This window comes from Gekko japonicus, unplaced genomic scaffold (assembly GCF_001447785.1).
Source record: "Gekko japonicus isolate JY-2015 unplaced genomic scaffold, Gekko_japonicus_V1.1 scaffold2788, whole genome shotgun sequence".
Taxonomy (NCBI): domain Eukaryota; kingdom Metazoa; phylum Chordata; class Lepidosauria; order Squamata; family Gekkonidae; genus Gekko; species Gekko japonicus.
Window position 1 is genome coordinate 84,233 of NW_015170358.1, and position 22,771 is coordinate 107,003.

General features: G+C 43.3%; 1 protein-coding gene across 1 annotated transcript in view; it reads left to right on the top strand.

Moving 5' to 3' along the window:
- Window positions 1-22,771, top strand: part of MICAL2 (microtubule associated monooxygenase, calponin and LIM domain containing 2) — a 162,069-nt gene that overhangs the window by 55,675 nt on the left and 83,623 nt on the right. The window contains exons 3-5 of the mRNA XM_015418213.1: window positions 15,562-15,769; window positions 17,524-17,640; window positions 21,102-21,203. Coding sequence (XP_015273699.1) covers window positions 15,562-15,769; window positions 17,524-17,640; window positions 21,102-21,203 — 427 coding nt within the window. The remainder of the gene's footprint in view (window positions 1-15,561; window positions 15,770-17,523; window positions 17,641-21,101; window positions 21,204-22,771) is intronic.

Genomic DNA, 22,771 nt, shown 5'->3' on the forward strand with positions numbered 1-22,771 from the left:
GAGGCCCCCCGAGACCAGGAAGCACTCTAAAATGACGAAAAAAGTTCGGGCGTCTTGGGAGCCATCCGAGAAGCCGCCCGTCGCCCTTGCCATACCGCGCATGCTCCCCCTAGACACGTTAGCTTCTGACTGGAATTCCAATAGGAAAATCTCTTGAATCAAGGTGGGAAGCCTAAGATAGTGATGATCTTGAGAGGAGTCATACCGCACAAGGTGGAAACTTGTCAAGAAGCATGAGGGGTAAACGAAGACAATTAGGTATGTCCTAGAAAGGAGCTGCAGTGGCTCAACTGGTTAAGACGCTGAACTGCAGGCTGTGGAAGGTCAGTTCGAGACCTGGGTGCCGCATGATGGAGTGAGCTCCCATCTCTAGTTCCAGCTCCTGCCAACCTAGCAGTTCGAAAGCAAGAAATTGCAAGTAGATAATAGGTACCACTTTGGTGGGAAGGTAACAACGTTACGTGCGCCTTGGTGTTTAGTCATGCCGGCCACATGACCACGGAAACGTCTTCAGACAGCGCTGGCTCTTCGGCTTTGAAACGGAGATGAGCACTGCAAGCCTAGAGTCGGATTCGACTGGCTTTCGAGCAAGGGAACATTTACCTTTAGAAAGGCTTACTGGGAATCTTCATATGGGCCAATTCAGTAGTCAGAGTGGGTAAAGTTCTCAGAGGAAGCTGAGAAGAGAATTGGAATGCTTTCAGGAAAGAAATAACTTGTATAGACCAACAGAGCAAAAGGTTGTTGTTGTTTGCCCTGAAAAAAGTCTAGTTAACCAGGTTCTGCCTTTTCCCCTTCTTGCATGTTACTGCCATGAATATGCTTAGAACTGCCGGATTTCCATTTGATAACTGGTTATTTTCATTTATAGAGTGTATTGCTAGGGCATGGGGAGGTAGGAGGGAGGTGATTATTCCCAGCTTTTGTTCCAAGTATTACTAGGCTTAGTAAAAAAAGCAAGTCTCCATTAAATGTGACTTATTGAAAACATTGTAGCTAGACATAGTGAAGGCATTGTTGCTAGGCGCGTTATCTTGGATTGGCTTCTTTTACAAGAGTGTGGGAAATAAAGCTAAACAATTTATCCATGTTACAAGGTGTTGTTGCTATTATGTTTCAAGTACAACGAAGTGGCATTCTCCAGAAGAATGTCTATGGCCTGAGGACCTTTCCACGTCAAAGTGTCCTTCAACTTTGTTTTAACCTTGGAACACTATTCCTAAAAGTCTGTCCAACCTAATAACATGTTGCCCCAACAGCACTTATCTACCTGTCAAGACTGCCGATGGTAGAGTGTTAAGATGCATCAACGTAAAGGCGCATCTATATTTAGGATATCTTAGATCATAAAAACACATTGGGACGCTAACTGGTCAAGAATGCCAACCGTGAAGTTTGAACAAACTCTTCTTGACCTTATTGCTGTACATTTGTAATCCAGATGTTTCAAACCAATGTCAGTCAGATGTCTCAGCTCAGCAACATTTACTCTCCCCATCAATTATATTGAAATCCCTAGGCACATTAGCTTATCTTTCACCAGTTTATCCCAGTTGCTCTTATGATTGTCTAATTTAATAAGACTGAGTAAACTAAGCTCCAGATCTGATTGTAGGATCTTTAACTTTAAATTAAATGCCCTCCTCCATGCCCTCGCCTCATATGAGACTTCACCCACTTCAGCTCTTAGAACAACATTGGCCACACTTTTGCCCCTCCGCAACATAGCACAAAGAAAGTTAATTAGCACTCAATCAATATCCTCAGTAATAGTCTCTATGTATATATCAGCCTCATATAACAAATGGCCAGCTACCTTAGAGTTAAATGCTCTGAGCGTTGAAGGTACATATTACTCCCCTGAAGTATATAAGAATCTAGTGGTTGTTTTCCCAATCCTGTTTGCAGCTCTTATTACTGATGTCGTATGAGTTCATCTTTGGTCTTCTGTGCACAGGGCCGGCTTCAGGTGTTTCTGCGCCCTAGGCGAGACTGCCTTATGGCACAGATGCCAACCTCCCGGTGGGGCCTGGAAACCTGGAGTCCTCTGGAGCCAGCCACCCTTTTGCTGCTGCCACCACCGCCTCCCCCCCACCGCCGCCGCCACCAAAGGGGGGAGGAGGGGGGAGGCACAGCTTGGTGCCCCATCCAGGGCCCAGCGCTCTAGGCGAATGCCTAGTTTGCCTAGTGGGTGAGCCGGCCCTGTCTGTGCAGTCCCACAGTGGGACTGCACTTGCGCAGGCCAACCACTGGAGGATTCCTACCCAGCGTTTACCTTTCTCTTTGTCAAAGCCGAAAGGGAGGCCTCTCCCCAGAGCTGGAGGTGCGTTTTCCCAACAGAACTGTCACATGCTCCTGGGAGGGGCCCCCCTTCCCTCCCTCAGTTCTCTTTTTGTCGCCTTTGAGCAAGGACGTCCTTACAAGCTTCTCTTCATTTATTCTTCGACCATGTCTCAGAAGGCATTAGTCAAAAAGTGTTCCCACTGAAATGACCCACTCGGACTGGCATTCTTTACGCCGCCTTTGTCTCAGCTAAGGGTACAGCACAACGAACTGCAAGTTTTACCTCCAGTTTACTCCTGAGGTGAGATCTGATAGGGTGGTGAGACTCAAGGCTAGCCTTTGAGAAAAAAGCTCTTTCATGTCCTGAGACCTTGGCTACAAAGTCTTCCACGTCGGTGGAGCGAGACAGCATAATGTTGATAGTAACTCTTGAGCCTTAACTGATCTTCCTTCTAACTCACTGTTGGTCATTTTGGTCCCATCCGGTCCATCCTCAGCCCCTACTAGGTACAGTTCTGCTTCCGAGCTACCCCCTAAGAAGGCTAGGGTGAAGTTCAAGCATAAAGATACACTGAGACAAGCATCACTCAGCCCCTTGTCACTCCCTGGTTTGTGCCTCTCCACGAGTTCCAATATCATCGGTTCCAACATCGGTTCCAGCTTTGGTTCCAGGTTCGGTTCCAGATCTCCTGCCTCCAAGAATCCCATCTCCACATCTGTATTCCCTGGCTCCATCAAACTTGGAAGGTGAGATAAAGCCTTCCTCAAAGTTGATTTCTCAGACCCAATCAGATCTGATTCTAGAATCACAGCCCACCCAGCCAATTTCATGGCCCTCTGCAGTCCCTCCTCAACCTTGGCAGCAGTTTTTTTTATTATCCTTCCCCCTTACTGAATTAATGGGGTGATTGACCTGCATCCACTGGAACCAAACAGAATCTTCAGGAGTGCCATCCTTACCCTCCAGCCTCCGCCTGGGCAACGGCCATGCTTCCAATGGAGAAGGGACTCCTTATGTTCTCCAGACTGAATGAGGAGAGTGCTGTCTCCCTGTTGGAACAGAGCTCCGGTCCACCCTCTGATCCGTCACCAGACAACACAGTGGAAAGTATGGACCCAGTCTCACCTAATGAGGATCTGCAACTATACGGAGAACAGATTATCAGAATGGCTAACACTTTAGAAATCCAAGTCACTGCATCAGTTCCAGAAGACAATATTTTGAGGAGGATCTACTCCGACTCAAAGGGAGAAATTGCCTTTCCCATGTTAGAGAGGATCTTTCCAACACCATATGGAAAAAACCATCTACTGTCCCTGCTACTTCGAAGAGAGTCAAAAACCTTTATAGAGTACAACAGGAGTGTTGTCCCTTCTTTTTCATGCACCCAGCTCCGTCATTCCTCATTGCAGAGGAAATGCAGGCTCGCCATCGACCAGGCGTACACTCTTCCCCTGCTGATAGGGAAGGGCATAAAATTGATGTTATTAGTAGAAAGGCATATTCAGCTCTTAACCTTAGAATTGCTAGCTATGCAGCCATAATGGGTGGCTACCAACTTTTCTTATGGGAAAGAATGTCAGCCTATATCGATATTTTGCCAGACAACAAAAAGTCAATTGCCAAGCTTCTTCAAGCAGAAGCCCTTTGTGTGTCCAAACAACAGATCCACGCCAGGAGACACATGGCAGACTCCTCTGCCAGGGCTATGGCTTCAGCTGTGGTGCTTTGCAGACATGTGTGGCTTCATTCCACTGCCTTTCCAGTGGGAACCCATCCTCTCGCAAATGTAGAGAAACAGACAGCTCGCTCTTTTAGCATTTCTGCAATTCCAGTGCAGTCCCACCAGAGAACCTTTATGAGGACTAATATCATCTGTACAACTGTTACCAGTCTTCATATTCGTACCATTGTACGCAGTAGCCTCAATGAAGAATTTTCCAGTCTCTTCAGCAGCAACTCAGATGTAGACCCCACCATAGATCTAGATCTCAAGGGTAGCAACAGCAACAGTCCTCCAGGGATGCCTCGATGAGTCAAAGGTCCCCTTTCTGACTAGAGGTCCACATCCTGAGGGCTCAACCTTTCTTTTTGAACAGGTTGGCTCCCTTTGACCCCAATTGGCAGTGTATAACATCCATTTCTTGGGTGTTGGCTATTGTTCTGTTTGGTTATCGCTTAGTTTGTAGAGTTTCCTTTATTAGAAGACCATTTCGCTGCCTCTGATAATGTCATGCCTGAGCTTGGCTCTGCATTGGAAGCCCTTATGACCAAGGGAGCAGTGCAGAAACTTCCCCCTTTCAATACTTCCAAGGGGTTCCATTTTAGATTCTTTCTGGTCCCCAAGAAAGATAGAGGTCTCCAGCGTATCCTAGATTTAAAGGGCCTTAATCATTTTCTAGTTAAGAAGTTTAAGATGTTCAAAGTTCAGTTTATTCAGTATATCACCAGCCCAATTACAGACAATACAAAAAGGGTACCAATAATATATAGTTTAAGATGTTAACTTTCTCTGCTGTGTTACCTTTTTTGGAACTATATTCTTTGTTTGCTGTTATAGATTTGAAAGATGAGTACTTTCATCTAAAGGATCACCACTTCCTGTGTTTCAGGTTTATGGTCAGGTATACCAATATATAGTACACCCCTTTGGCCTTGCCACAGCCCCATGCATATTTATGAAGTGCATGGCCATGGTGGTGGTGGACCTTAGATCCCTAGGATGTGTTATCTACCCCTACTTTGATGATTGGCTAACTACTGCCCCACTAAAAATCACCTATTGCAGAATGCCTGTTTGATACTTGAGACACTTGGAAAGTTTGGGCTTGAAGTTTAATATGGAGAAATTTTCCATACCATGTTTGGTGGTGAGACAATTACAATACTGGTAAGACCAGACTAGTCTATCCACGGGGATCCCCTTCAGTCAGCAACAGTTTTTGGTGATTATCACCACTGATGCCTCCCTGGGGGGATGGGGTGCACATTGTGACCCCTGTTCAGTGCAGGCCCTTTTTGACTGTATCTAAGGGTATGTCAGTTGATTCATGCCCTCTGCCCCTAGGTTTTTATTACAGTGGCCCCTGAAAGCATCTGGTATTTCTGTTTCCTCCATTAAGGTTCATCTGGAAGCCTTGCATACGCTAATGGAAGGCAAGACCTTATTCTCCCACAGATCTTCCTGCTTATTTCTCAAGGGCCTAGCAAATATGTTTTTCCCCTTACCACCCATAGTTCCTCAGTGGTCATTATTCCTAGTCCTAACCCAGTTGATCTCGGGTCCCTTTGAGCCCCTAGCTACCTCCTCCTTGGAGGCATTGTCAATTAAGACCAGTTAAGGTCCTTTTTCTGGTCGCCATTACATTGGCTAGAAGAGGGGTGGGGGTGGAGTTAGGGCAGACCCTCCATTAATTAAGTTCCACTTTCCACATACAGGAGAACTGGCAATTTCACCAATGTGAGATAAGATGAGCGGCAATCCTCCTGTAACAAAAAAGAATTAAGCTTATTAATATATGAACTAAATAACAGAGGGGCCAAAATGCATCCTTGCTTGCCTTTATCTAGCAAAACAGAATGTGTCAGTGCTCCTAACTTGGGTTGCTGGGTGGTCATAAAGACTATGAATAAGAAATAAAAGTGATACAGTTCTAATGTACATTAACCATTATTCCCACCAATTGGAAGGGACATTTCCATTATTCCATGCACACCATTCTTTTCTAACATTATCTCAGGCAGATTTCCTTCGAAGAGTATAGTACAAACTACAAACAAAAACAATTACTTGGTGACCTAGTTTGCCTCTCTTGCTGTTCCTGAACACAAATTGTCTTTTCTGGAGGTGCACGTCTGTAGTACATCAGCATTTCTTCTTGGCAAGCAGAGCTTTGTGTCGTAAAAGAATGTGTTCTGTAACTTGCAAGTATGTTTTGATTCAGTTGATGCTTGTTCTCTTATTTTTATTTTTTTAAGAACATAAAGCTGCTACAGTTTGGTGGAAAGTGCAATCGAGTCACAGCTGACTTATGGTGATTCTGTAGGGTTTTCATGGCAAGAGAGAAATTCTCATTGCCTGCCTCTGCATAGCACCCCTGGACTTCCTTGGTGGTCTCCCATCCAAATTCTAAAGTCAGGGCTGACCATGTTTAGCCTCCGTTCCCTTAAGTGAAGGTGGTACCTATTTCCTAATACAACATGACGTGGTGGTTAGTATGTCAGACTGCAGCCTGGAACATAGACGCTCACTGGATAGGGTTGCCAAGTTGATTTTTCCTACTGGCGGGGAAGCCTTGCTGGGCTCCGGGAGCTCTCCGTTGATGCGTGCACGTGCCGCCAGCACATCACCAGAAGTGACACGTGACGTCGAACACGTTGAGGGCGTGGCCTCGATCGTCGGAGCCACGCTGCACTTCGGGGGGCGGAGTTCCCCCGGGGCCCAATTCCACGGCGGTGAAAATCGGGCCTCCGAAGCGGGGGTTTACCCGCCCCAACTTGGCAGCCCTATCACTGGATAACCTTGGACCCATCATGATCTGGCAGCCTAACCTACCTCAAAAGATAGTTGTTGTGATGGTAAAGTCAAGGAGGGAAGAATGATAAGCTGCTTTGGGTCCAGATTCAGGAGAAAAGTGGGATATAAAAATGAAAGTAATACCACTAACATTGAAGCTGACAGACGTTAGGACTTATATTCTTATAATTATTCCCAGTGCCTGGCAGTCTTTCTTGCCACTGTGGCATTTAACAAGACCTTTTATAACCTTTTATTGTACAGAGGTCTTCTTTCAAAGAATGTACTTACTGATGAACAAAACTTTTTTTTTTTTTTTTAAAAAGCATGCAAGATTTGGGGGTGGGGAGTGGGGATCAGTCCCCGAGTGGAAAAATAAAACAAGATCCTAAAAGAGAATAGCTGTGACTTCTGAGAAAAAGTTGGTTTGAATGTGCATCAAAAGAGTTAATACAACCATTTCAACCATGAAAAGTAGTTTCTTGATCCAGTCTCCAACTTCAGGAACCTTATCTTGTTTCCAGCATTGTGCATAAGTCATTCTGGCAGCTGTGATCATATACCATATCAATGTCCTTTTTATCATATTGACTTCTTCCATTTTAAGCCCCAAAAGTAAAATTTCTGGTTCTTTTTTAAATTTACATTTCACATTTTTTTCCATTTTTGCATGAATCTCAACCCAAAACTGTTTTGCTTTTTCGCAAGTCCACCACATGTGATAAAATGAGCCCTCTATCTGTTTACATTTCCAACATTTGTTTGACATATTACTATTCATATTTGCAATTTTTTTTGGTGTCATATACCATCTATACATGTTTGACTTTATTATATATAAAAAAAGAGTGAACACAACCAACCAACCAACATGATCAGTGGAATGAAAGATCTCTCAAGTACATGGGGATTTATTCACTAGCATAATCATAAATCTCTCTGGCGTTTTCCCTTTTTGTGCACATTTTTTCTTTGTGTATCATACTACTTAGTTGTCATCTTCATATTCCAAAGCATGTCAATGTCAAGAATAAATTGACTGTCCTGGATAATTTAATTAAGAAGTTAGTGACTTCTTAGGTAATTGGATGCCTTTATCTGGAGTCCAAGAATGTTGCCATTAGTGGGAGCGTCAGACTTCTCTGACTAAAACCTGTCTGAGCTGCATTTGAAATGCTGCTTTTCACAAAGCACTCTTGCTGCTGCATACTTGTCTGGTGTAAGAGTTTCAGTATTTACTTCTAAATATATTTTAAATATTCCTTTGAACAAACAAATTGCAATGTAGGTTTGTTCCGACAATACAGAAAACAAACATGCAGAGTACTGAGTCATTAGCACACTTGGCTAATCATAAGTTGGGACCCTAAGGCGGATCACAGTGCCCCATCTGTTGGGTTGTGAGTCCTAGGGGTTCGTTTTTAATTGCCCTTTGGAAGGACCAGCTTTTAGTTTTTGATCCGAAGAGTGCCCTCATCCTTCCTCTTTGTATGCATACTGGAAGGAATGTAAGTTGAGGTCTCTCAGTGGTGGAGATGGCTCTGACCCTTGGCTTATTCCTCACTACACTATACCTCTTGGAGTTCATCCTGTTTTTCTTGTCCTTGGCTTTCTTGTTCTCCTGCCCATAGCCTTGGCCTTGATACCAGTGAGGTAATGACTCCTGCTCCTCCTCTTTCTGTCATGTGATAGTCAGGTCATATGCTTGTGTTTCAGTGGATCCCACGTCTGAAAAAGCTTAAGCCCTCTTCATTAGGACATCAGTGTATTCTCATTTACCAATAATGTATCCTTCTTTTTGATTTGTTATGTATTTATGTTTTACTCAGGGGTCGTTTCGTAGAAAAAGAGCTAGGGGAACTCATTAGCATAACTCATTAGCATATGCCACACCCCCTGCCATCACCGGAAGTGTGTCATAAGGCCACACCCACCACTCAGTTAGTCTTAGTCTTAAAGGTTAGTCTTAAAGGTGCTGTTTGTTAGTCTTAAAGGTGCTATTTGAACTCTTGGACTATTTTGCAGCAACAGACTAACACAGCTACCTCGGGGAAGCTCCTGGATGGGGCTGGGAGTCCTTGCGGAGGCCACGTGGAGTGGCCTCAGCCAGGCAGAGGGGGAGGATGTCAACTTATCCTCCTGCTTCTTCCTCCTCCTGCAACAGAATGAGGCTGGAAGCAGGGGGCGGCCGGAAGAAGGGGCGGGGCTTCATCGTGTGTCCCGCCCCCTGCACCTCACCCGGAGGAACTGCGATCCCCCACGATCCCCCCCCTGAATCGACCTCTGATTTTACTTGATGCAAATTTAATTATCTGCTTCAATATTTTTGATGCTTATACTGTGAAGTAGCTGAGCAGTAAGTGTGTGCAGCACTTGAAGTTCTGCTCTTACAGATGGGACGTCAGTTGGGCAGTGCCTATCATAACACAGTGATGTCGATTTTGATACTGTTGTAGCATTGTCAGTTGTCCCTTGCTAGGTCAGGTCACTTGTCCCATAAAATGGTTCCTTTTGTGTGTTTAAGACATATGGTAGTCCTGTGTGGTGTTCTATGAGACCGGGGTCAGACATGAAGTCTGCTGAAACATTCAGATGCCAGGGATGTTGAATCTAGGCCTGTTTGTCCTTGTCTCCAACAAAATTGTAAATCCAAAGCACTTAAGGTCCATGTACAATTCCTGATCTAGGAAACAGCTGAAATGGCATGAATAATGACACTGATTTTTGAAGGGATTATGTATTTAAGTGCTTTGTTGTTCATTTCCATAATGAAGTCTCAGACACTTATCAGTTGATCTGTCTAGATGGATTTGTTTGGGTTTTGTGGTATTTTAAGAAAAATGGGACCTGTTTTTACTATGACTAAAATATTTAAAAGTAAAAACTGGATTCTGTGTACTACAATAAAAAATAAAAGTGCTTGATTGCGTGTTGTGGTTCTGTTGTCAACGTAGAATTCATTTATAACTGGATGAAAAGCTTCATCTCAGAATGAGCCAGTAAAAGTGTATTGAATCCTTTCTATTTATTTTACCAAGAATATATCACTTTTGCTGAAACAGTTTATTAAGTATCAGGTTAAATATAAATAAAACAATAAAATAATTGCTTTTTATGGTGGCTTTGCTGTGTTATGATATGGTACATGTCTATCCAGGAAATGGCCGCAGCCACTAGAGCATAATAGGATATAGGGTATTCGTATGCACACACCCCCAAGGCATTGGCCAATTAGGGACCCTGCCACGCGCAGGATAAGTCAGGCAACCATTAAATGGCTAAAGCTGAGAATCAGGAGTACATAGGAGCTCCAGACAACACAACGTCCTCCTGCACATCTGTAAAGATAAGCGTTACAGCAAAGGCATAGCAGCAGGGATAGGAATGCAATAACAATGAACAAGACACAGAATGAACTCTCCAACCCCCATCGCAGCATACCTGACAACTCTATGGCATTATATTCCGTTGAAGTCCCTCCCCTTCCCAAATCTTGTCCTCCTTAAGCTCCACCCCCAAAATCTCCAGGTATTTCCCAGCCTGAAGCTGGCAACCCTAGTGGTGCTACAAACCAGCACTGTTTTGAAAAGTTTTGAAAAGTTTCTTAGGGACTGCCCTACTGCATGTGGTCTAAGGGAAGCTATAAGGAGTCTTTCAAGGTAATAGTGTAAACATAGACCTGTATAAAACTAGGTAAATAGCCATTTCATTATGCACAGCATGAAGAGAGAAAACTAAGTCTGCTTCCCACTAACCTCTTCCACTACTGCATCACTAGACCAAAACCTTTTACTGTATCCACCCGGAAAGATCAACTGATTTGTGCTGCTGACATTACATTAACTATGATGCATTAGAAACACCTAATAATAGCGGAAGTCCTTAATTTTTTTTTTTGCAATTTAACCTTGAATCTCTTGAGAACATGCCTTTAAACCTTGATAAAAATATCAGACAACCCACCTCTCAGCCCTAACATCTGAATTGACCAGAAACTATTTTAAATCTCCCATTCCTTTCCTGTGCTTTTCACCTGTCAAAGTGACTGAATGCAAGAAACACAGGCTGAACTTACACACTGTTCATTCATTTTGTTTTCACTCAGAACACTTGAAATCCTTGGTTTGGAGTAAGGAAAAACAAAATCCCATTTTTGTTCACAGGTCATTAAATTTATCATTAAGTCATTTCAAATGTCACTTTAAGACTATAAAGGTTTGGGGGGGGGGTTGCTCAGTTTAAACTAGTCTAACAGACTGCTTCTATTATACGTCTTACATAAATATTAATATGGTAAACTTACACATCTTCTCTAAATTACAGATAGTTTAGCAGTTACTTGAACAAATATTATGTTTCCATAGCATCTTCAGAAAATAACTTCTGTTTCCATGCAAAGTGATTTTTCCCACGCAAGTACTGACCCCTGCTCCATCAGTTTAACTCAGGCGAAAAACAAAGGGCAAAAACTGTCAGTTTCCTCGATTTCAGTTGAGGTTAATTTACATGAAGTACAAGGGATAAAATTCTGCCAGTTCTCTCTTCAACATGCAGTGTTCCCCAATGCCTTGGGGGTGTGTGATTACGAGTGAACTATATCCTATTATGCTCTAGTGGCTGCGGCCATTCCTAACAGTGCCTGTGTTACTGCATTTATAGCTTTGCAATAAAAGTATAACCGTTCCTGAATGCGTGTACTTCGTTGTTAGCTGTGGGTTCTGACAAGAGTTCACCTTCCAAAGCAGCCATTTTCTCCAGGTGAAATGATCTCTGTCGCCTGGAGATCATTTGTAATCCCAGGAGATCACCAGCCACCACCTGGAGTTTGTATCCAAAGGCAAGCTCACGGGAGGAGGTTGTATCAAAGCACAAACACTCCGTGTATAACTTACGAAGTTATACACGGAGTGTTTGTGTTTTGATACAGCCACCTGGATTTTGGCAGCCCTGAGCACCACAGGAATCTCTTAACTGGCTTGTTCCAGGGCCATTTTTGCTTCCCTGGGGACACCTGAGTAAAACAAAGAACAGGAAGCATGATGGGGCCAGGTTAGTGTGGTATATTTATCGTGTACATGTATAGATGTAACAGAACAGTCTGCTCCCCCCTAGTATCTGTGTGATTTAGTTTGGTCCTATTGGGTGAAGTTCTTGTTTCAGTTTCCAGTTTTGTATGTTGGCTGAAGTTGTTGTTGTCGGTGCAGTTGTCTCCTTGCAAACAAACAGCTGATGTTTTGAGCCAACTTGTCTCTGCTGAATGGACCTGAGAACGGGTGCCTGAGTGAGTACTCTAACCTGGGAACCCACAGACAAAGGGGGACATTACGGGTAGGCCTTTAGGAGGTGTTGTAAAAACTACTGGTGAGATAGTCATATGCATGTTTGGTCTCTATATGGAGGAAGTGCCATGCGTTCAGTCGACTGTTGCTCCTTTCAGCAACATGCACACTGTAGTTTAGCTCTGCTGGTGCAGCCTTATTTTCTTCCTAATTATGTGAACGCCCAAGAAAAAAAAACCAGGAAAAATTTGTGGATTCCCCCCCCTTTTTTTGAGGAACCCCCCAATTAGTTTGGGGGTATACTGGGGGAAAAACCTATGAAACATTTTCTCTTCTTGAGTGAGTAAACGCTTGGTGTTTACAAAGCAGGCTTCTAATAGTTTTTTAAACAGGAGATTTAATGACATCAGTGTACTATTATACTGTCACAAGAATCGGATGACCCCACCTCACTGTTGCTGGACTCCGGGTTCTTCGGGCGCCCAGCCACCTTGGTGGCTCTTCCCCTAGGGCAGCAGGGGCCTCAGACACCTGAGCGGGGGAGAATGGTTACATCACCACTCTACCACCCTCCCCTTCTGGAGGGCTCACCTTCTTTCTCTCTGGGCGTGACTCCACCGGCTCCAGGTAATCCTCCTCAGCCCCTTGTTGCTGCCCTGCTTTTATCTCCTCCCGCTTTGGCCCTGCCCTCATATTTAACTGGAGACACTGGGCCTTGGGAGTGGCCTCGGCACCGGTCGCCTGCTCCGGGCTGGGGTGGGGCATCGTTGAGTGGCTGCACTTGGGCCACCGAGCTCTGGACCATGGGCGGGCCCTCACACCGAGCCTGTGGCCTGGTGTGGCCATCCCTGGCTGGGGCTCCCCTACTCGCCCGGCCACGGTTGGCTCTGAAGGGGTGCAGGTGGGGTTGCTGCGGCAGTGCCGGACTTGTTTGGCAGCTTCCCCCTGGCCTTCCCCAATTTTCCAGTAAGGGGGGGGCGGGGAGGGGTCCTTGGGCATCAATGGGGTGTCCATCACCAGTGGCGGGGTCAGGAGCGGCCCATCATCGGGACATATACTAAAACATTCATCTGATTTTCTGAGTTTTCATTTTTAAAAACATAAGTCTCTAACCTATTTCTTTTAGGCTTGCCAGACCCCCCAGTTTGGTGGGGGTTGCCTGCTTTGGCCTCCCCCCTTACCCCTCCCCAGCAGGGTTTAAAAAGACCCTTTCGATGATCCTGGGGAGAGTTGGGGGGCGCGTGCTTGCACTCCAAGCCCCGAATTTGGGGCTCAGCACACAGGTCCATGCAGCTCCCCCCCTGCCTCTCACAAGCAGGATTTAAATGGACCCTTTGACACTGCTGGGGAGAGGCAAGGGGCACATGCTTGCACTCTGAGCCACGAATTCAGGGTCCGGCGTGCAGGCACACGTGACTTCCCCCACCTCTCCCCAGCAGGGTTTAAAAGAACCCTTAGACACTATTGGGGAGAGGCGGGGGTTGCATGCTTGCACTATGAGTCCCGAATTCGGGGCTCAGGGTGCAGGCGCGTGTGACTTCCCCTCCCACCTCTCCCCAGCAGGGTTTAAAAAGAACCTTTAGACGCTGCTGCGGCGAGGCGGGAGCATCCACTCTCCTGCATGATGGAATCACTTCTGAGTAAAGTCATCACTCTGGGAACTACCCACCCCCTCCAGTAACGCCCCCCAAAGTCCCCCAGTGGGGACTTTGAGGGACCTTGCAACCCTAATTTCTTTGTACAGATACACTGTTTTCTGTATATCTTATCCTCGGATCAGTTGGTTCATTTTATTCGTGTATTTAGTATAGCAGCTCTCAGTTTCAGAATAAAGCATCTAAAATTTGTTAGAATTAAACCAACTCTTGGAAATGCTTAGAGGAACAGTAGTGCTTTTGTTGAATGCTGAGCTGCTGTGCCTATCTGATCCCCCTTTTTTTTGTTCAGGACAGTCCTTGGGCTTGAAAACACATAATGCTTATTTGTGTCTGGAAATGAATTTCTCCATCTGAATTTTTTAATCAGCTGGGTTGGGCATGATTCTTTGGGAATTTCCTGATGCCTAGAGCATGGTCTCCTGTCTGTGATGCTGCCCCAGTCCAGAGATTCGCAAACTCAATGGAAAACTTGATGCTTCTTGCTCTTCCTCATTCCAGTTGTGCAATTTTTCCCATCTAAGATAACGGTTGTTTTCCTACAAAACTTCTATTTGAAATCAGATTTCGAATAATGTCTCTACCACTTACAAAGAACTCCTGAGTTTCTTGTACTTATATGCTTCATTTAATTAATTCATTCTAGCATTGTAGCCTGCTCTAGATGAAAAGGATAGGGAGTGTCAGTCTGTAATGGCAAGGCAAGTTTGCTGCAACTGGTCAACAAGGACAGAACCATAGCCAGACAGAATTCTGCTGGTTTAGTTTCCTGATTCCACCTGAGATGACAGCCACAGTACACCCTTGTGACCATTTGCAGAGGTAGTGTTGTAGTGCAGCAAAAGATCCAACCACCTTGGGTATCACAATGTTGCATTGAGCAAGGTGCTTGGATGCTGTTGCCAGACACCCCAGTTCAAGACACCTAGCTTCTTAAGTTAGTAACAGAAAATCCTTTGAAAAAGAAGCCACCCCCCCTTCCTGTACTTCGGTTATTGGGAATGTCAAGGGCGCTATCTAAAGCTCTACGGCTCTAATATATCTATGATATGGTTGGGTGTGGGCATCAAGTTCCAGTGGAAACAGCTACTTTATGGAAAAGTGGGAAGTAAATTCACTGCTGGAAGGAACACTAGGTGAATTTAAGAACTAACTACTGGGCACAGGGAAATGGTACCATTAACCGGCATAAGGGGGTGCTGCTAATAATTCTTAAAATAGGACCCAGTGAGCTTCTTTTCATGATGACCTGCCCTGATCTTGGATAAGAAAGAGTGAGAGAGGAAAAGGGTCAGAGGAGAACAGACTGGTAGCTAAATGCTACAAACAGCATCAACACAATCAGTACTACTATCACTTCAGAGTACATGTTGATGCTCAGGACTATATTCCTTTCTTTATAAGACAGAAACCAAGCATCTAAGCTCTATGCCTAAGAGGAAAATTCCAATCCTCTTCTTCCTTTGACATCCTTGAGCAATAAAGGCCAGCTCAAATAGAGAAGGGTTTCATTGTTCCCCAAAGGTTATCAAGTTTTGATTTCTGACAAATCCTTACGTGGAGACAAATGCCAGCGTAGCAGGGGATGACACCACTAAGAACACCTCTCTTAGCTTCCTTGATTTCTGGAACTGGTAGGATAATTTAAATGTAAATTTAATTAAGATTACATTATAGGCTGATTTATCTTGGCCTTCAGAAACAGAAAAAAGCAAGCAGACCAAGAAAAGTTTCACTGAATGGTTCAGAAGATCTTTGGAAATAGGCTTTAAAAGGAATGACGAAGTCCCTATTATAATTGCTCTCCTCTTTCCCCTCTCTCCTCAGTGCTTGATTGTTGGAGGAGGACCCTGTGGTTTGCGGACTGCCATAGAACTTGCCTTCCTGGGAGTCAAAGTTGTTGTTGTGGAGAAGCGGGACACTTTTTCGAGGAACAATGTGCTTCATCTTTGGCCTTTTACTATTCATGACCTTCGAAGTCTGGGAGCCAAAAAGTTTTATGGGAAATTCTGTGCCGGATCCATTGATCATATTAGTAAGTATACTGGCCATGAGAAATGAGGGCAGGTTTGCTGTGTTTGATTAGAAGATGCATATTCTGCACAGATTGATGCTAAATATTCTTTACATGTCTTCTTGTCAGACATATTTAGTGCAGTTAATTGTCAGGTTACATGCAAATAAATTCTGTTTAATCCAGTTGAGTTTGTTCAGGATTGCCTTGGTTACCTGATATGGTATGCCAGTATATCAGAGATGTATCAAACTATGAACACAAAACGGTCCATGCCAAGTACTTTGCAAAGAACAAGGAATTAGATAATTCAGGGAACTTCTGTATCTCATTTGCTTTGTGGTCTGTCTCTCCTGTGGCCATTTTTAGTATAATTATTATGCAAATTTGAAATATTATTTCAAACTTTCACCGAAGTTAACAGCTCTTTTTTAACTTTTATTTTTATACATAAGAAGCCTTTCAGATTGGTAGGCTTGCTTTTGCCATGTATTGACTTTCAAATAATAGGCTTCATATTTTGAAGGGACCTTTTTCCTCCCTAAACATTTATTTAGGCTCTAATGGTAGTATGAAAACTATTTTACGCAGCTGTCAGGTTTTCAGTCAACTCACTCTCTAACACAGGCTTTCTTGAGAGAAAGCTTATTGAAGAGATTTGAGGTACTGTAAAGGTGAACTCTTTGTCAGGAATGAGGGGGGAAAGTGGGGACCCAGTGAATAGCCAAAACTCACATTCCAGTCATACGTCACACAGTCACAAGTATAAGCAATCCTAAGAACCCAGACAGATACAGTGGTTCAACTAGCCATTCAAAGTCTTATCATCTTCAAGGACACTTCTCATGAGAAGCTCCCAAGGCGCTGCTTGGGAAAACGGTAGCATGCGTTGCCTCCCTAAACTACAGACATTCACACAGACTCACCCCCTCACACAGCTCCTCTCCCTCCCACAAGGAATGTCAGCGAGGTGAGCAATAAGCATATGGCTGGATACATCTGCTTTAGCTGGGGAAGCAAGGGGGGAAGGGAATGGGATGTGGGTTACATTGAAGCAGGTTGGTAATACTACAGGTGTAACATATTAGTAGAAGGCGAATCCGAGTCTGACAGCAGCTACTTCTAACAAGTGACAAGTAGAGTTCTGCTTGTGGAATTACACCTTCTTACTCCCGCCTCCTCTTCAAACCATTGCATCCCATTCAACCCATTGCATCCTTAAAATGTTGCCCTTGGGTTCAGAGGACTATAAGTAACGTGGGAGCCGTCACCAATTCCCCTTCTCATTGCAAGTTTCCCTGCCCATCATGCAATGACTGTTGTGTACAATCCAAAAAGACATTAAATATTGAAGACAACCGGGGGGGGGGGGGGTTTGTTTCATGTCTTGTGAATGTGTCTCTCCATGGCTCCAAAAATGATAGTGTGATCAATGCAGGTTAGAGTACCACCACCAAATTATTATTTTTTAAAAAATTGTTAGTGTAGTTCAGTTGATCAGTTTCTTTTAGTTTGTACATATTGCACTTGTGACGGTTTCTCTGTTGTTTGTTAAATGCATCCTTTTAGTATGTTGTTGAGCACTATTGTACCTAATATGAAGGAAGCAAAATGTGGTGGTTAACTTGAAAAGAAGCTGTCAATGGAAGAAATATAAAAGTTAACTTTTAGAAGCAAAAGAATACATTTATCATGTTAAAACCCCCAAGTCTTTCCCCCATCTCGTTTAACATGTGTATCCTAAAATAATGGCCATATTATTTCTTCTTTTATAGGTATTAGACAGCTTCAACTTATTCTTTTCAAAGTTGCACTGATGTTGGGAGTGGAAATTCATGTGAATTTAGAATTTGTGAAAGTTTTGGAGCCTCCTGAAGATCAAGAAAATCAAAGTATGACAAACCTTATTTATTTGTGCACTTCATTTTTAATGAGCCCATCAAATTTATTCTATTTATATAAAACACAGTTTTTTCCCTATATCTAGACACTCCTAAGGAGCTGCGGTGGCTCAAGTGGTTAAGACACTGAACTGCAGGCTGTGGAAGGTCAGTAGTTCAGCAGTTCAAGACCGGCTTGCCGCATGACGGAGTGAGCTCCCGTCTCTAGTTCCAGCTCCTGCCAACCTAGCAGTTCGAAAGCAAGAAATTGCAAGTAGATAAATAGGTACCACTTCAGTGGGAAGGTAACAGCGTTCCGTGCACCTTGGTGTTTAGTCATGCCGGCCACATGACCACGGAAACATCTTTGGACAGCGCTGGCTCTTCAGCTTTGAAACGGAGATGAGCACCGCAACCCTAGAGTCGGACTCGACTGGCTTTCGAGCAAGGGAACCTTTGCCTTTACCTTTAGACACTCCTAACCTCTTGGATACAATCATTAGGCATCATCTTGATAACAGTTCAGGTAAACATTGAGGAATGTTTAGTCAGTCTGAAAAAGGTTTACTTCTATCCTGTGCCCACATGCGAAATGCCTTGGGCCATTTTAGCTGTAAAATCTTTAACCAAGGAAAAGTCCAAAGTGGTTTTGATTGGCTAGAAAGCCACCAAACGTATACGGTATATCAATTCGGTATAATTTGGATGGGATTGAATCTTATTGTCATTTGGGATTACTGTTTTCCAGAATGAGCAACATAGCAGGTTAAGCTAAAATTTGGCATAAAGACATTTTGGTGTGTTCATTGGGATAGCCAAGTTGCTTCAGGTTTGAAAATCATAGAAATAGTGCTACCTATATCAACTCTGTAAGCATTGAAATATGAAGGCTTTACCCAGATAGATTTCTTTTTTAACAGGACAAAGTACAAAAAACCCCTATAATGGTGAGAACTGGAATGCTTCCAGTGGAAGAGTTTACTTCTAATCAACTTTTTGCTTAATTTAAGACAAATGGCAAAAGTTAGGCTTAAATGTACTAGAAAAAATTAATTTTTTTCTAAAGAAGCAAATACCTGTCTTGTTAAAAGTATTTGACCAAATTACGTAGTACTTCTAAGAGCTATTTTAGGTGGATTCTACCATCAACACTGTTGTTTTTTTATGCCAAAAGTGTTAGCTTACTGTGTGCTGAGTTTTAATTGGATTTTATTGACCTAATGGTTTTATTATTGTTACTGCACTGCTATACTGTTAGCCACCCTGAGCCCCATTCTGAGGGAGGGGTGAGATAAAAAATGAATAAAATAAATAAATAAAATAAGCTGGAATTTAAAAGTTCCTTAGGGATATTTTCCCCAAATAAATATATCATGGATAAAATATTAAAGCCCCCAATATTCAATCATAATATTTCATAATAACCTGGAAAATTACATAATGAGCTGTCAAAGTTCCCTCTAAGATTGCCTTTTGACTTTACTGAGATTTCAAAAGAAATAATCCTCTGATCGTAGAGAGGCAGTACAAAAATCTGTGTTAAATTCTGTTGTATTAATGTTGAGGAAATACAATACACTTCTGTAAACTCAGTTCAGGGTGAGACTATTGCAGTGTGCTCTGTGTAAAGCTATTCTTTAAGACTTCTGGGAACTACAAATGGTACAGAACCTATTAATCATTGTTTGAAGGTAGAATCATATAACTACAATTTGGAACAGCTGTGTCGATTACCAATTTACTTCTGGGTCCATTACAAGATGCTGCATTTGATCATTAAAGCCCTCTGAAGGACTGCCTCTCCTATTATGAGCCTGTGGCTATCCTTAGATCCTTCTAGGACTTCCTCCTGGTTGAGCTGTCCATTTGACCGTAGAATGGGTCCACGATGTTTTGGCGGTGGCTCCAGTGTTATAGAAGAACTGTAGGGTCTCTATGCCATCCACCTTTCATAAGAAGGTTGTTGTCTTAGGTAGGCATTTGCAGTTAACTTTATAATGTGGGTATTACCTTTAGGGGGAACTGTATAGCTTTTTTTGGTATGCTTTTTGGTTGTAATTATACGTTACCTGTAACCCACCCTGAGTTGCCATGGTTGGTGGGAAAGGTGGGATATTAGTACTTCAACAAAAATACAAAAAATAAAACAATCTGAGAATATACAGAACAGATTTTTACACTTGTTGCTGAAGAATTGTCAGCATTGGTCATACCTCCAGAAAAGGAGGGTTTTTTTAGTGAGAAGGAAGAACACAATGATCAACTGAATCATAGCTCTAAATTCTAGCATCTGTAAAGTGATGACACAGTTATTTTGACTTTCATGTTGCAAATTACAGCTTGTATTTTTTGCAGGTAAACACTTTTTGTACATTATCTGAAATATTGTTATATGTGTTTTTCCATCTTGCAGAGTATGTTTAGTGATTGTTTCCAGCATTGTTTTATTTGTTATGTTGCTTGTTACTTCATTGTTACAGCCAAAGCTAATAAACTGAACTGAAACTAATAAATTGAAACTAAATTATATATTAGAAGTAGACAAATGACCAGAAAAGGGAGGTAGGCTGGAACAAGTATCTTTTGTGATGGAACGCAAATCCCTTTGGATTATGGCAAGAAAGCTTGGTTTCAAAATCTCAAGAGCTATCCACATGAGAGTCATCTTGCACTGTAAGAATTACTCTTCTGCAAAAGTAGAACTGAAAATATGGCTTTTTCTCCAGAGGAAGTGATCTGTGTGGTCTGGAGTAGGGATGGGCACAAACCGGGAAAATGGTGGTTGATTCTGGTTCATGGTTTGTGGGGTCTCACAAACCATTAACCTTCCTGTTTACTGAACGGGCTTGTTCTGTGAGGTTTGTGATGTGGTAGAATGGGCCCCCCCTGTGGGCTAGAGATGCCAAACTCACAGCAAACTCACAGCAAGTCTCCAGCTGACTTTCCTGTTCTACCAAAGAGAGATCACCCCCCTTTTTCCTTCTGACCCTGTGATCCTTGACTTGTGGGCCTCCTGAGGTCCCCCTTCTTGGCCTGGCCACATCTGCTGGCCTCCCTCTGACTGCCCCGTGGGCAGTTTCCCAGAATTCTTCCTGCTTCTATCAAAAGGAGACGGCTCCCCCTTTTCCTTCTGACCCTGCAATCCTTGACCAAGTCCAATAAAAATAAATAAAATAAAAAATAAATCATCACAAAGGGAAGTTGGGTAGTTAAAGCTTCAGCATAAGAACAGCCTGGTCAAATTTACTTTTGGTTGTTCACCACAGGATTGAGTGTGATCTTGAGTGTGACAAATGCCCTGGCTACCAAGAGCAGTTTCTGGATTCATGACAACCTCAGAATAAAAATTTCCCATGAACTTCCTTGATGTGCTGCTCAGACCTAATTTCTGCAAATGGTGTTATGTTTAATCCAGACTGTAGTGATTACTTATTGTTAAGTTGTATGTTGGCTGACAGACTTATTTGCTTCAGAAATAGGTTGGCGGGCTGAATTTCTCCCAGTCGATCATCCTTTGTCAGAATATGAGTTTGATGTAATTATTGGTGCTGATGGCCACAAAAACACTTTGGAAGGTATGTTATGTGCGACACAAAAACTAACTTGGCGGTAAAGGTCTGTTTATTTCTGAAACTGTAATAGCTGTTAGAGTGGATAGTGTATGCTTTTTAAATTACCGTCTTCAAGCCATGAAGAAAATATGTTACCTTAGATTTTCTAAAGGTGCTTGACGGCTGATTTTAAGAGAATTTTCATTGCCAAGCATGAGTGGTGGTCGTGGAAAGTGCTGTCAAGTCACAGCCGACTTATGGTGACCCTGCAGGGCTTTCAAGGCAAAACACGGTCAGAGGAGGCTTGCCACTGACTACCCCTGCATAGCAACCCTGGACTTCCTTGGTAGGTCTCCCATCCAAGTACTAACCAGGGCAGACCCTGCTTAGCAGCCAGTATCCGATGAGATTGGTCTAGCCTGGCCCATCCAGGTCAGGGTTCCAAGCACAGTTCCCTCTAAGCTGAGTTGGTGTGACCTAGCTCACAGATTTTTAGCCTCCGGCTCACAGATTTCTGTCTCAGCTCAGGAAGGATGGCTCCAGAGCAATCTGATTTATGCAGCAGCCAAATCGCTCGCTCACAACTTTAATGCCAGTAGCTCACAAAGTAGAATTTTTGCTCACAAGATGCCACAGCTTAGAGGGAACATTGGTTCCAAGCACAAGTAGATACTGTTTAACATAGAATAATACTTCATGTAAGGATTGTAATGAATGGAGAAAGTCCGTGAGTAACCGCGATCACCGAATGATGAACGAGATATTTGATATGTGTAATAAGACCTCTAATAGGTTGCTTTAGGAAGAGTGAATTGATTTCAAAAGTACATGTTCTGCAAAAAGGTGAGTGAATGAAAGCTGGAAGGAAAGGATGATCTTTTAACATCTTCAAAATAATAATTAAACAAACCTCTAACTCCCTTCTCAGCTGTTTTCAAGTGAGACACTAGCTAAGCAGCTTTCTTCCTATCACATGAGCAGACTTGCTGCTAATTATATTTTTTCCGTTGATTTTAGTTGGGTACCTTATTGAATTCAGTTCTGTCAAACAGTACTAGATTACCTGTTAGCCGTTCAAAACCATAGCAAAAGATACAGCCATTTGTTCGGGCGTTGCAGAAGCACACTCGCACAAATGAAACAATCACATGTCAAAGGTAAAGTGGGCAGGAGAGCTGAGAGGTGACTTGGTCAAAAGATAAGATAGAAGCTGCTGTTCTAACTGGCAGTTGCTGTGGTCAAGGAAGTAGGAGAAATGTGGCTACAAGGACATGTGTGCCGGGGGATCCTATGGAGGGATGTGGCTCCCTGGTATGTGTTCATCTCTTGTCCTCAAGAATATATATGGTGTGTGAGTTTCCCTGCTGGCACTTTTCATATTGCAGAAAACAATAAAGAAACATCAGTGCACTCAAACAGCTGGTAAGGTAGCTCTTGAGACAAGGGCCCCGGTCACATGAACGGTTTTGGGCCGGGAGAGGGACAGAGCAAACGGGCGCGATCCCACCGCAACATCTGGGAAGCGTTGCGCAACCGTCCCCGATCCGGCCCTTCACCCGAAAAGCCGCAGCAAAAATAAACCACCTACTGAG